Raw genomic sequence first — 14,628 nt, 5'->3', positions numbered from 1 at the left:
TAAATGGAAGCAGACATTAAAAAAGACAAAAAAAATATTAATAATATGTTATTTACCTAGCTTCAAAGAAAAATAGACCTTCCTCTCCCAAGCCTACGAATCCTCCAGAGGAAGTATTTTACTGCAGGCACAGAAATGCCTGCTTGCCTGCTGGGATATCCAGCAACAGTAGCTGGACTCTGACACAGAACATCCAACCCTGGCAAAGGGCAGAATCATTCTGATAGCAAAGCTCTTGTAATGCTGGATTCATATATTTAACATCTTCCCAGAACTGGGACATGCTGCTTTACGCGCTTAGACCAACTCTCTTGATAATTATTGTCTCTTCAGAGGCATTATCAGTGTTTTTTGAAGCACCTATAGTTAGACAAGACACTATAATGTGAGAGGTGATTAAGCACTATTGATTATCTCAGAAAGGTCAAAGAGCCACAGATTAAGGCTCAGAACAGATACTACTTTGCAAAAGTTGGTCTTTTATTCAAAAAAAGTTACAAGAAAACAAAAGATGAGGTGTAATGAAGAGAAACACAGTCAAGTCAAAGAAACAAACAAAAAAGGAACAGAAGAAAATCTAAGCTTCTGCCATTACAAAACAACAAACTTTTATTACGCAGTGCATTATAATAGTAGGAGAGAAAAGAGATAATGCTCTTAAGGATATGTTTGGGAGTGTCTGTTTGTACTCTTTCACAAAAACTGGGCACAAGTCTTACAAGATCCCTTTTAATTCTTTACCAGAATTACCATGCTTTCTATTATAACCAGATAGTTTAATTGAAAGAATAAGGACTAATTTTAGGATCCTAATTTCTCAAACTCTTCCTCCTTGGTGAGATATTTCATTGCATGCGTAACTTGACAACCATGCTTTAATTCTCCTGAATTCAGAGGTCTGTGAGAACCCATGTTCATGAATAATCTCAGAAGCAAACATGTTTAAGACCTTTGCAGAGCTGAAGTCTTCACAAATAAGGAGATTAAGTATTTGGTCTCATACTTTATTACCCAATTCCAAAAAAGTGACGCAATTGCAGTGCATGGAAGTTCGTTGAAACTGAAGCTCCTGAGATTTCCATAAAGAGGCTTTTGTTTGCACAGTGGGATTAGCAATCTTCACTCTAATTTCTTTACTTATTGAAATGTAATTATCTATATTAATTTTTATTCTATATCATAATATATCCATATTCCACAAAATAGGGCAGGAGGCGCTCAATTCTAAAATGTTAGAAAAGAACAAACTGAACAGATTGATGATTGATTGTTTGATTTTTGACTACCCAGGCTGTCAGAAATATACTTAAATCAAAGTTTTAAGCAAAAGGCTTTTTTTAAAAAAAAGGCTTAGCTGAAGGTTGGGCAACTTGTACGCTAACTCTGGATATTTTAAAACAGAACCCCTCAGCCTCCAAATGAATATGGTGGAGAACAAAGGGATACAGAATTTCTAGGACAGTGCCCTAACAGTGGGACACACCATTTACTTTTCTGATATAGTCAAGAGATTTCCAAGGATCAAGCACCTACTATATCCTACAGTTTGGACCAATTTATCTTGTTCTATCTTCCAATCATTGCAATGAGCCAGAGCCACCACAGCAGGACTAGGAGCTAGGAACTTTAGCTGTTCACATTTATCCAGCCAACGACTTATCTCTCTATGGATAATGTCCTTTGTGTTCTATAAACTACTGTGGTTGCAGCCTTTGATAAGTAGTTGCCCTTTCATTGTTTGAGTGCAGAACAATCCATTTGTGAGGATTAAACTCATAATTCCTGCATTGCTCATATTTTTAATTTGGCACACAGTAACCTTTCTGCACACAGACAAGTTCAATAGATAGAAGATGTATATCATCTGAAGATGGTTCTGACTGTATAATGCAGTGTGGATGTGAGGAATACACGTCTCTTCATTCCTCACATCTGTCTTTAGATAGACTTAACCATGTTTGTAGCTCACATCCTTTCTGAGCATCTCACAAAAGGCTTAGCTGAATCACTGAGTCTGCACAGTCTCACAATTGAGTGTTTAAGAAGTCTCTCTAGTCCATTGTCCACTGGGAAAACAAAAAAATCAGTTTCTTCTCTAAGGTTTATAATTTATCTGAGACATGTCTCATTTAACTGGGGAAGACATGATATCTGCCCTGTAAGAGTTGTCCTGGCCAAGATCTTACAGAAAGAAGCACTAACACACTTTCTTTCCTTAATACAGTGACCTAGTGACAATCCTGGTACCACAGCAGCAATACTATACCCAAGCTCCACAATGGACTTTTAAAAATATTTATGATAGGTTTGCTGCAATATAAATCAAACTAAAGTCTGATCCATCTGACTTTGTTGGGGAATTCACCTAGCCTGCATTTAATCCCTGGATCAGTAGCAGCATTAGTCATGTATGAGGAATCATGTGGATTCAAGAGCATAAATAGGCCTTTTACTAGGATTTTGTTGAGCACAACAGCAGTGCAGCATCCATTTAGCTAAATACCTGAGGTATGCTCCTGTATTCATCTCTCTGTCAGACAGTTTGACATTATCAGCCACACATAATCATGTTTTCATTCAGCTCCAATGCAGTAGTAATTTATAGGCTAGAATGAATACAGTCACCATCGTGATACCTGGGCAGAGTTTCTTGGAGAATACAGTTTAGATAGGACAAAACATGAAAGGCTCTATGCATATTACTAATCACAGCATATACTCATAAGGTACTGGGCAAAATATGACCTTTACTGGAAGTTGTTACTTGGAAATACTATCAAATTTAGGAAATAATCCTAAGAAAACATCTGCTAAATCTCAAACTTGTCTCAATAGGAAATGATAAATGTTCAGCAAGTTCCAAATACTAGTTAAAAATATAGCATCAGCACAGCAATGATTTCTGGTCTCATAATGATACAGCCTTTTTTTTTTTTTCTCATAATTTCCCTTCAGTGCAAGTTAACCTCACTTCTGGGAGATTCTCACAGTCTTTTTCAAATACGTCTTTGAAAAGTCATGAGAATAATTTTAATGCACACTCTGGTCAATCTTTTTTTTTTTTTTAATTACTCAGAAAACAAAATGCCTCGTTGTGATAGCAACATTCTCATTGCATGTTTCAAAGGAATTAACTGTGACACATACTATTACTAGAGGTCATGTATTCTTTGTTCATCAAAGTTTAAACTTGTGGCTGATTTAAAAAAAAAGTTATTCTTGCCTTGGCTCCCACTGTACCTACTACTCCAGTGAAATCATACATTTTAGAATAGCAAACAGTGAAATACAGCTGGAGAACAAAAAATGCCACATGTAATTAGTACAAGAAAAGAAAAAGTATCCAGCTTGCAACAGTCCTGTAGGAAAAAGTTGACAAAAAATTCAAGGGATGGGGCAACAAAAGACCCTCTCTGTCTTCCCTAGGACAGGAGGAAATGGGTACAAACAGAAATTCTAGTTGAACATAAGAAAATACTTCTTTACTGTGAGGGTAGTTGAACTTTGGAATATATTACCCAGAGAGGCTGTGGAGCCTTCATCTTGGAGATATTCGGAACCCAACTGGACATGATTCTATGCAACCTGCTCTAGGTGGCCCTACTTGGACCAGATAATGGGGTGTTGGACCAGATGATGAGCGTCTCCAGAGGCCCCTTCCAATCCCAGCTGTTTTGTTATTCAGTTATTCAAATATTCATTTTTCAGTTATTAAGAATATTCATTAGCATAGTAGATTTAGAGAAACAGAACTGATCTTTAAAATCACAGATAGTCCCACCTACTATCTATGTAAAGTTCTAATTAACTCGGCCTGAATTCATGTGGATCCAGAGACCTGAACTCATTGGTAACTCTCTCCTCAACAAGAGCATCTTCTGAGCCTTAATTCTCTTGGTATTCAGTGCCTCCCAGATGCTTTCTGTAGGTACTGGTGTGAAAAATTACATTGTTTTCTACAGGCTGAGGCTTGGGCAGATACAGGGATAAGGGAAAGCACTATTCATGTTATTGTATAACCTTTATCTGCTAGTAGCAGCATCACTGCGTGGGAAACATAACCTTTCCTATATGGCCATGTTCCCACACATCAAAGAAGCTCCAACCTGTCATTCCATCACAGGCATATAGTTGCAGTATAACAGCATGGAAAACAGAGGGTCTGGCTTAATAACCTAGATATCAATCCAAACCTGAGCCTTTTTGTTTCTTTTGCACTTGCCAGTTATCCCATCCCTTCATTGTTTCTTACAGAATGTTAACATTTTCATAACTTGCAAGTGTTATATGAAACATTACTAGGCAACAAAACACTTCTGATGAAACACAACAAATGCAAATTGCACTTAATTGTTTTTACCAAACAGCTATTTGGAGACATTATAGAAGTGCCCGTTATTGCCGCATTTCCTTCTTAAAATAAGCTATATTATAGCTGTGTATTATATACAGAATTAAGAGCTACAGAAAACATACTTGCTCCAGTGAACTTTTCCCTCCAGTGTCTGCATCTCTCCCAAAATAGCAAGGAGAAGTGAAGACTTGCCACAGCCAACTTGACCCACAATCATTGTCATCTGACCTATAATAATAATAGCAAACAGGTTTTAAATAAGAAACAAGCAATTCAACTCAAGACCATCAGATGCAATTCTAGAGCACTTTAAATAGGTGGCTACATTTGCTATTATCCAGTGTGTTAATGATCAATATTGCATGTAATCATCTAAGAGTATTTTGACAGCATACAGGTACACACTGATATCCAGTGGAATGAGAATGCTATGACATATTACCATATAGTGTGCAGAAATGTATTTTATTGGGAAGGTTATTTAGGATTAAATGATGTAAAGCACTTGAAAGAGAAAGCAAATAGGCCTTACTGAACAGACAAACTGCATGAGGCTCAGGAAATGCTCTGAGCTTGCAATATTTAGACAATGGCAAAGAGTGAGGTTGAAGAATGGGAGAAGAGGTTATAATATAGGCCATCTGTGTCCCTGTGCACAAATGGGTAGCCACTGCTAGAAACAAAATATAGATGTAGATGAATCCTTAGTCAGAACAACCTAAAATTCTTTTTAAAAAATTGACTATAAAAATAAAAATGGGCTTTTGTGTAACCATACGCTGTATTTCTTCTTAGTGTTGACTTTGTTACTGCCATTTGTTTTTTCTATTATTTATAAATACTATTACTAATTAATAGTTCATTATTAATAATAAGTGACTGATAATTAAAATATGGTTTTTTTTGTTATTTTGCATTTTAGGTTAATTATAAATTTCCATGACTCCTATGGCTCCTGACTTTGTATATCTTTTCATCTTTCATCATTTATCCTTATAAATACTAAATGTTTTATACTTTTGTGCATACCACGACAAAAAGAAATGGAATTAGCAATTTGATATTACATAATTCAAGTTTAAGCTGTATGTTTATCCTACCTGTTGGGATTCTGATGTTTATATTGGACAATGTAGCTAAACCACTGCCCCAGGAAAAGTATCCATTGGTCACCTACAAAACAATTACCATACATCAGATATGTAAACAAATGATGAAACAAATTAGAATATCTGACTTGGGACTTGGGTCTAAAACACCACCAAAAATCTTGATAAAGTGAGGTATGCTCACACAATAATAAAAGCTAGGCTAGAAAACACTGTCAAACACAGATAAGTTTATGATTAGGAAATGTTCGATATACACATATAACATGCATGAAATACAAAGGGATGGTCTTGAGTTAACTGATGTACCAAACTGTCAATTCTGTGGCTAAGAAGAAATATACAGAACCATGGACCCTGGCTTTGTTTGTGCACACTTTCTTTGAAGTCAGCATGGCCATGATCCATTCTTCTCATAGAGAATAGGAACATATTAGAATAAAATTTAGTGCAAATAATCATTTAATGAATTAGCATACCTAATTCATATGAATTTTGTCAGAAAGTACTATAAATGCTACAGCACATTCAATCAAATATATTCCTTATAAGTAATAAATGGCAAAAATGAATGAGCAGTTTTCCTTTTCTAAATCTGTGATTGATAGTGAAAGAGTGCATGGATGAAAAGTCTAAAAAAATCTTTATTAATTTCTTCATATCAGATTATTTTGTGTTTTTTTTCCCTTCAGATTCATGACATCTTGATCCTCAGAAGCCAGGGGATCACTATGAAGAGCTGTTCTTAAGTAAATCCACTACAAAGAGCTGCTCTGAAGTAAATCTTCTCATTTCAGTTTTGGCAAAAGCACCAGTTTATTTAATGGCTTTGAGCTTGCTTTATACAAATACCTCAAGGGAGGGAGTGAGGAGGATGGGGCTGGCCTCTTTTCAGTGGTGGCCACTGGTAGAACTAGACGAAACGGCCACAAACTGAAGGAACTTAAGGAAAAATTTCTCGAGAGTGAGGGTGACAGAGCACTGGAACAGGTTGCCAAGAGAGGTTGTGGAGTCTCCTTCTCTGGAGATCTTCAAAACCTCTGGAGATCTTCATGTGCTCTAGGTGACTCTGCGTGTGCAAGGGGGTTGGACTAGATGATCTCTAAAGGTCCCCTCCAACCTTAAGAATTCTATGATTCAATGATTCTATGATTCCTTTTGCAGTGGACAATTTGCCTTTCAAAGAGAAGCAGCAATTGGGCATTAGGTGGTACTACTGTAGTACTGAGCAAGAGAACCTGTTCCTGGTAAAGAATGAGCTGATGTTTTCAAACCACCTTGATTGCGATATCATCTATCTCCAAAGGACGTGTGTGCCTCCTTGACGGCTGTTCATAGCTTTCCAGCTGATACCTCAAAGGTTGTCTCCTGTTGATGGCCTTGGTGTGCTGCACAGTGAAGTACAGAAGGGAGCAAAGTTGAAATTCTCAAGAAATGATAGCATTTGGTCACTTGGACAATCCATTCCCTTTCCTCCCACCAACTTAGGTCACAAAAAGAAATCAGTGCTTTTCAATTTGTGTTATAAGAAAGAAACACTGCTCTGAAGCACATTTTGCCATGTTTTAAACACCCTTAACTGAAGCACAGGAAGTATCTTCATAATGTTGGTTTCCCACATGGAATCATCCCAAATTTTAGCTGTGTCATCCTCCTCAAGATACCACTAGGTAACTCTACCCTACCTGAGGTAGCTCCAAACAAAGCTGTGTCACAGAAAGTGCAATGGCATGCAGAGCTACCACTTTGGTTCTTGGAAGCAGATCTGCTGTGGGAGTGAGAAGCGGATCAGATTAGCTTGGCCAGAGCACCTCACTAACGCATGATAGTGATTATGGAGCTAGATCATTCAGGGCTCTCTGAGTATTTCTAAGTGACACTGTGTTGAGCTGAGTAAGTGTAAACTTAGTGATTCATTATAGCTTGGCTCCCTACAGTGAAGGATTTAACCTTTGCGGACATTACCTTTATTTTTCCCTCTCCCCATCATCTAGACTTTGTCTGTCTTTCTGTAGGGCTGGGTGAAAAATGGACAAGAGAAACAAACAAACAAACAAAAAATACTGAAAATATATATTTTTTTCTCCTTTATTGTAATTGCTAAACCGGAATAGCAAAGAAAATGTTGTTTCAGGTTAGCTAACCTATTTAATTCAGCTCAAAATGAAATTTATTTTATGCTAATCCTTTCTTTCCTTTGTTATCCTCAAATTTCAGTCACATTTCAAATGAAGTCATCAATTTGAAACAAAAGAAAATGCCTTTTTCAAACTCATCTCCTTGATTTCTATTTTTTTTCTTGTTTCTCTTCCCAGATTCCTCAAATCTCTCTTAATTTCATAATAAGTTAAGCATTCTAGAAACAGCATTTTGGAATGAGTATCTCTTGGGCAATCTCCAGTGTTGTTTGTCCCCCAATTTCCCAGAGCAGGGATGAGTCCTACCTAAAAATGTCCAATATGCCATGTTGGTAGTATATGGCACAACCTCTAATAATACACCGGCAATGTACTGTGCAATCCTCATAGCCACAGGAAATGTATGTGGAACATTTATAAAAACAGAGGAGGTTGAATTTGAAACCTACATAAATGGATTTGTGTGTTTTGAATTTTTTACAACTCCTAGCACTTCTGCCATGCCCAGGCAGAAGATAGAAACATACAGGTTCCTATGTAGAGGATGAAAAACCTGAAAGAGCAACTGTCTTCTCTAAAATCATTTACAAGTTAGAGCCAAGCTAAGTCTAATACTCCTGACCCATATCTATTAGGCCTTTGGCCCTTTATTGGGCTATATGGCCTCTCTGCTTGGAAATTCAGTGTCATAAAACAGAACTTACAAGTCCCGTGTGCTTCTTACAGGATTCATAAGCCACAGAGCCCTCCCCACCTCTCCAGCTGTCATCTCCAATCTCATCACTGAGGAGAAACTCATTCAGCTTCTGTACACTTTGAAAAAAAAAATAGGACAGTGAGTTAAATAAACCCAGATTTCTATGGGTACTTTTCCAGTGGTCTGCAGTCCAGCCAGCAGGATATGTTGGAAGGAATCCAAGGGAAGTTCATGGATTGCCTGTCACTCAGACAGTAAATGAACAATTATTTTGTGGAAGAAGGATAGACGAAAGAAAACAAACACAGTATTAGTAGCTAGAAATAAAGAGGAGAGCTAAAGTCCTGTGATTGCCACTAGAGCTCTTTCTTTGGGGTGGTTTCTGTCTTGGCAGCTGTCTCTGCTCTGTGCTGCACACAGTCAGGATGCAAAAATGGGTCATTCATCTAGTTATATCCTCTGTAAATTTCAATGCAACTGCTTTTATATGCAATATGTCAGGGTCCCATGAGCTTCTCCAGCCCTTGCTGTCCCTTCCCATTCCCCAGTCTCCCCTTGCCTCAGGGCTGCCCCTCATTTGAACCCAGCCTTGGGCCATCTGCCTCAGAGTTCCTGGTAGAAGGCGGCACATCCTTGCTCATGGATGTTTTCATAAGCCCAGGTCTGAGATATGTAACTCATTGCATGGGGAAAATGTGTTCCTAGCTCTAGCCTGCAGGAGCTATATAACCAACAACTGGATATTACAAAGTACTTCATCTTTTTGTCCAAAATTCACAGACCCAGTGATTAGTACTTTGATTGAATTCTCACTTCACTCCAGGGACAGACAACATAAGCAAGTCAGAAGAAGATCAACAAGTTGAAGACAAAAGCAAGGCTATGCAGAATTTCCCCTATCAGAGAAAGTTCATCAAGCAGGAATTTATCTTACTGTAGCAGATAAGAAGCTTTTCTGTATGCCTAAAAAGACTAGGGTCAATCATTACTTTACTTTTGAATGAGGATTGGTCTGTCAAAAGCTTTCATGTCACCACAACTACTCTTGAAATGGAAATGGAAATTCTGACTAAAGTATAATCACAACATCAAGGAACACATACTTATATACACATATTTGACTGATGATAGAGGCCACTGAGTACCCAAGCATCCATTCTTAATGCCTCTGCACTTGGGGATTATGAGGTTCATGGGAGAAAGATGATAGAAAGTAAGTTTGCCAAAGGGTGAAGTTTGTTTTAGTAAATATGGTCTTTAAATAATGTTCTGTGGGGTGGCCAGCAGTACTAAGGAAAACACATATGCCAGTCATGCTAGATAGCTTCACCTACCCTCCCTGTGTTGGTTAGTGCCCAAAATCGAACTAAATGAGAGCAGCAGTGGTTGACCACACTGAGAAGGAGGAGCAGTCGGGTGCTGAAACCAGAATTACAAAGCTAGTGAAATTATAGAAAGAAGGGAACATTTCTTTGTCTATATATCATGCAATAAAACAAAATACTTACTTTGTTTTCTCTCAGGTCTTTGGTCATTTTGAGCACTATTTCTAATTCTACAAAGTCAGGGGGAAATAACCCTTTCTTTAGCACCTTCCTCGTTGCGTTATTGAATGCAAGTGGATAAGGGTTGGAGGAACAAAATGTATTACACTGCTTACCTTATAATAGCCTTGACTGCAAAACGAACCACAGTGGAGAGTAGAAACAATGGGGTGACCAGGATGTGGAACAGTGACAGGGATGCAAAGGCTTGCGCAGGCTGCAGAGGCTTGTCGTTGGTATATGCATAAGTCACGAAAGTCTGTCATATCAGAAAAAGAGTGTGTCAGGTGCCAGTGATTTCAGTGATTATGCACTTAAAATTCTCTTTGTAAAATTATTTTTGTTTTGAAAGGTTTTGTAATTGATTTCAATATTTGGATGAAATAGACTACCCAGAAAAATCAGCAAGAAACTGCTAAAAGTTTTGGTTTTTCACAGATGCAGAAATGTCATTGCTTGTGGAATACACCACCAGCTGAGTAATGACCTCAGAATTGTGTTTATCAAGATTTCTAACTGACCAACGCACTGTATTTCCTCCACTCTGATGTTTGAACCTCACCAGAGGAAAGTAAAATTTATTTTTTCCTCTAATTTCAGGTAAAGGTTTTATTTGAATACTGAAATGATGGCTTAAGCCGTGCTTTTAGAGGAATGAGTTTCATTGCTAGACAGTGGAAATGCCACCTGAAAACCCTGCAAAACAAGAGCTTCTCAAAGTGAGTCTTCCTTCAAGTTGATAGGAAATTTGTGTTTGTTAGTTTTTCCTGACAATAACGTTTTATATTTCCTTGTGTTTTTATCTATTCAAATCACATTCAGTGGAATATCAGCTTTGGAAATCAGCACTATCTCACAGACAACAGAGGCACACCAACTCATTTGCAGGTTTTATGAGCAATAGTTTGCACAATAACAACTGTGTCATTTCTGCCTTTCTTTCTCTCTCCTTCTTACTCTTTCTTTTTTTTTTTTTTTTAGGTAAAGGTGATAAAAACTTTTCTTACCGCAAGAACAGCTGCTATCGGTATGGCTGCATTCATAAAAACTGCGGAAAAGAAATAGAACAGGCATCAGACTATATGAAGCAAGAAAAACAATCTTACAATTTAGTTGGATGGCACTACAATTATTTCCAGTTTGAGCAATTAAAACTCCCAAAGGAAAATTCCTCTGTGGGAAGAAATTTCCTTCCCTAATGTAGACAGAGATCTTAAGCATACAAATAAGCCAAGGAAATATATCATCTGTATTTTTTTGTGAACTGGGAAAAAAAAAAAAAAAAAAAAAAAAAAAAAAAAAAAAAAGAATGTGCACAACTACTATGCAACACAACAAAAATATTATCCTCTGAAATGTTCTGTAGTGCAAGAAATTTAGGCAGTAATTTATCTCTTGATGTATTCAGAACTGCTAATGTTATCCTGAGACTCCTTACTTTAAAACAACCAACAATTGTAGTGTCATAATGAAGAGAGAAGATTTACTACAAAAGAAACTTTAACAAAATTTCTATATACTTTTAAGTCTCTGTGTTATATATGTCATGGGTTTTTTTAATCATACCCCACAAAAAAAAAAAAAAAAAAAAAAAAAAGGACAGGCACAGCTGGGCCTTGCTTTAGGTAAAGGAATTTTGACAAGAACCTCAGGATCCATTTCTGGGAGATAAAACCATAATTACTTACTGGAAAGAGACGTATGAAGTGCAAAGGTTTTGAGACTAGTGAGTTCCTTCATTCTGGTTTCTTCTACACTAGTACAAAATATATGTTCCCAAGCATAAAGCTTTAATAACTTAATGCCCTTTAATATCTCATTGGTTTTCTTTAATCTCTCAGTAGAATAGTCCTGTATTTAAAAGGAAAAGAGAAGTAAGAAATTGAGAACGGCTTGTAGCTTTAGAGAAAATACTTCCCCCACCTCATTTTTGTTGCAAATTTAAATAAAAATTTGAAATTTTGCCTGTTTGTGATCTTCAGTTGTTATTCAAAGTAAAATACAGACTTTCATGTTCTTTGGAAATATTAAAATGATTACATTCATAGGGAAAAAATAGAAAAATCTTCTGCTGAGAATAAAACAAATGAAAATATCTGAATCCTTCAAATTGTGTGAAACTCAAGAAGGTGAATCTTTAGGTCTATGGTGTCCATAATAATAGACAGAAGGTTCCATGTGGGTTGCATACAGAACGGTCTTGAAATGGGTATATTTACTGAGGTATTTTGCTAACGGACCCTTACCGGCAAAACAATGCTCATTTACTTTGGCAACATCATGATCAAAACGCTTTTAATCAGTCAGAAGGATTTCAGAAAAGAGCAAGATAGTTTGAGACTACTTTTTAAAAAATACTCTGCTGATATTAATTGGCATAATCAACAGGATTCAAGTACGCTAAAGATTATTTCTGTGTAGTGTAATGTGTTTCCTGAACATGAAGATAAGAGAAATCTTTAAATACTTGAATTCTCTAAACATGAAAGTTTGATTAAAGAAGTTCAAGGATCAGGAGTATAAAGTTAAAAATTAGACAAAGTATCAGAAAACATTGCTAATGAGTAAATGAGATTAGACAGTAAAATAAACTTCCAGGCCTGGAGAGTGTGCAATACAGATTAATCAATGCCAGTTGATATCAGATACTGAAAGTGCTTTGGGGTGAGAATATAAACTTTCTAGCTCTTTCAGAGGGCAGTTGTTCACATTCTTAATATTGTGTTTCTGTAATTTGTCAGTCACTTGTATTATTTGCTAACATCTAAAATAGCCTGGCCTCTAAGTGCTGTTTGGTGAAATTGCTATTCTCTATAAAGAAGGCAAGGCCTATACACTATTTTAGTTCCTTGTCTAACAAAGATAGAAGATTTCCTGGGTCATAGAAAAAACAGAAAAGGAAGAATTAAGAAATTAAGTGATGCCTTGCTCAAACTTCTAAAATGAATGGGCACTGACAAGAATAAAATCCAGAAGTCCAGCTTCCTTGTTTTCATTTTTGGATCAAAAATGTCATTAAAATAAATTACTTACAAGAGTGCTCTTCTGAGCCTCAGCCAACTTTGTAGCTATGAAGTACTGTATTGGAGCTAACAGTACAATGACAGCGGCACCAACCAAGGCACTGACTCCAAGCAAATTGTAGAGTAGGATCACACCCATTATGATCTATGCCGTCTAAAAAAAAAAAAAAAAAAAAGATTTCAGTGTGTCAGGTGTCATGATAGCAAGAAAAAAAATCTGCAATTAGAAATAAGCAGTTTAACTGTATGAATCAAACTACAGATGGAGGTGCATCTCAGACGTGCACTGAAACATGACAAAGATGTGCTAGAAGTGGCACAAACTTGAGTTTGCATGTCAATACCACGTAGCTCTGCAGAAAAGCATCAGGATACTACCTCAGCGCTACAAAGAGTTTAGGTACAATTTTCACCTATAGGAATGGCTCTGATGTACCTACTGTGATTCTGGTTTTGGGACTAATACAGGCTTTACTACAAGTATTGTTATATGAAGCTCCACATAATTGTGCAGACATCCTGAGTGATAATATGGCATACAGAATTAGTTCCCTACTTTGCATTTTTGTTCCCTCTTAAATGAGTCAGTTCTCTCATTAAAATTGTTTGCTCAGTATGAAGTCTCAAAATTTAGAACCAGTTGAGTTCAACATTGTGAATATATTATTTAGATTTTCAGGCCCCTGTAATGTAAGCTGATATACCTAGATACCATTTCTTTTCCAGAATTGTACAAAATTACTGACATAAATTGATACATGGAATAAAGCCTGAAGGTCTTACTCAAAGCCTGATCCTTCAATGACATTTTGGGCTTAATATCAGTCTATGCATTGCTATATATACATTAAGTAGCTTCTAAGAGTAACCACAGTCTTAAGCAGCATATGCCTAATTACACTGTATTTGATTACACTGGATGAATGTAACTTCAGTATTGTCTAGAGGCTGTTTTGCTTGAGGAGGAGCCTGGCTTGACAGTTGCTGTTTCTTGAGATATTCCTTGAAGATCATCTCCTTTGCATGAAGAAAGATAGGACAGTTTGGTCGCTTTTTCCAGTTTGCATGGTAGCCCATCGTTACTATGGATTAGTTCTTTCTTTCTTTTTCTTTTTTTTTTTTTTTTCCTTTTCTCCAAAGATCAACGATTGGGCTGCTTTCGCTGACTGGGAGGTTTTGTTTCCATTAGCTGTAGCAATACTGATTATTATTACAACGGATTGTTGATACCAGGCAGTTCCAGTAATTTAGGCAACTCAGATCTAATATAAGAATGGCTTCTATCCCTTCTTAAATTTTTTTAATGTCTGTGTTACCTATAAATAATGCCCATGCCCATACCACTCCAAGCTAAAATTTGGAAAGTGCTATAGGATCCCAGACTACATGGAAAATCAATATGGTTTAGGTTGCCAAGCCATTCAGATGCTTCCAAGATTTCCTTCAGGCTAACAATATTCACCTTTACTTCCTACAGATCTGTTCTTCCTCTGCTTCTCTTCCAGCCTTGTTAAGAACCAGAAGTTTACAGTAACTAAGCTTCTTGTTTAGATGAGAGCTCCTCTGAGCATTTAATGCTGCGAACTGTCAGTGCTGCTGTCAGTCACAGAACTGAATCCAATGGCTCTTCCTTCCTGCCGCAGCACACAATTACAGGTGGACACTGCAAACACATTAATATTTTGAGTTCTGTTCTGGTCAGAGGATTGTGCTGCTGCCATGTGGCAGAAATAAAGGCAATTACTCATGTCAGGACTGGGAGA

General features: G+C 37.0%; 1 protein-coding gene across 1 annotated transcript in view; it reads right to left on the bottom strand.

Annotated features, from left to right (window-relative positions):
* ABCC9 (ATP binding cassette subfamily C member 9) overlaps positions 1-14,628 on the bottom strand; it is a 65,034-nt gene that overhangs the window by 30,220 nt on the left and 20,186 nt on the right. The window contains exons 10-17 of the mRNA XM_026035778.1: positions 12,876-13,010; positions 11,531-11,693; positions 10,850-10,890; positions 9,959-10,101; positions 8,306-8,414; positions 6,741-6,851; positions 5,455-5,527; positions 4,477-4,582 (exon numbers count right to left, since the gene is read on the bottom strand). Coding sequence (XP_025891563.1) covers positions 4,477-4,582; positions 5,455-5,527; positions 6,741-6,851; positions 8,306-8,414; positions 9,959-10,101; positions 10,850-10,890; positions 11,531-11,693; positions 12,876-13,010 — 881 coding nt within the window. The remainder of the gene's footprint in view (positions 1-4,476; positions 4,583-5,454; positions 5,528-6,740; positions 6,852-8,305; positions 8,415-9,958; positions 10,102-10,849; positions 10,891-11,530; positions 11,694-12,875; positions 13,011-14,628) is intronic.

Source organism: Nothoprocta perdicaria, unplaced genomic scaffold (assembly GCF_003342845.1).
Source record: "Nothoprocta perdicaria isolate Ctin4 unplaced genomic scaffold, notPer1 scaffold_167, whole genome shotgun sequence".
In the NCBI taxonomy this organism is placed as follows: domain Eukaryota; kingdom Metazoa; phylum Chordata; class Aves; order Tinamiformes; family Tinamidae; genus Nothoprocta; species Nothoprocta perdicaria.
This window is presented reverse-complemented; position numbering and strand designations above follow the sequence as displayed.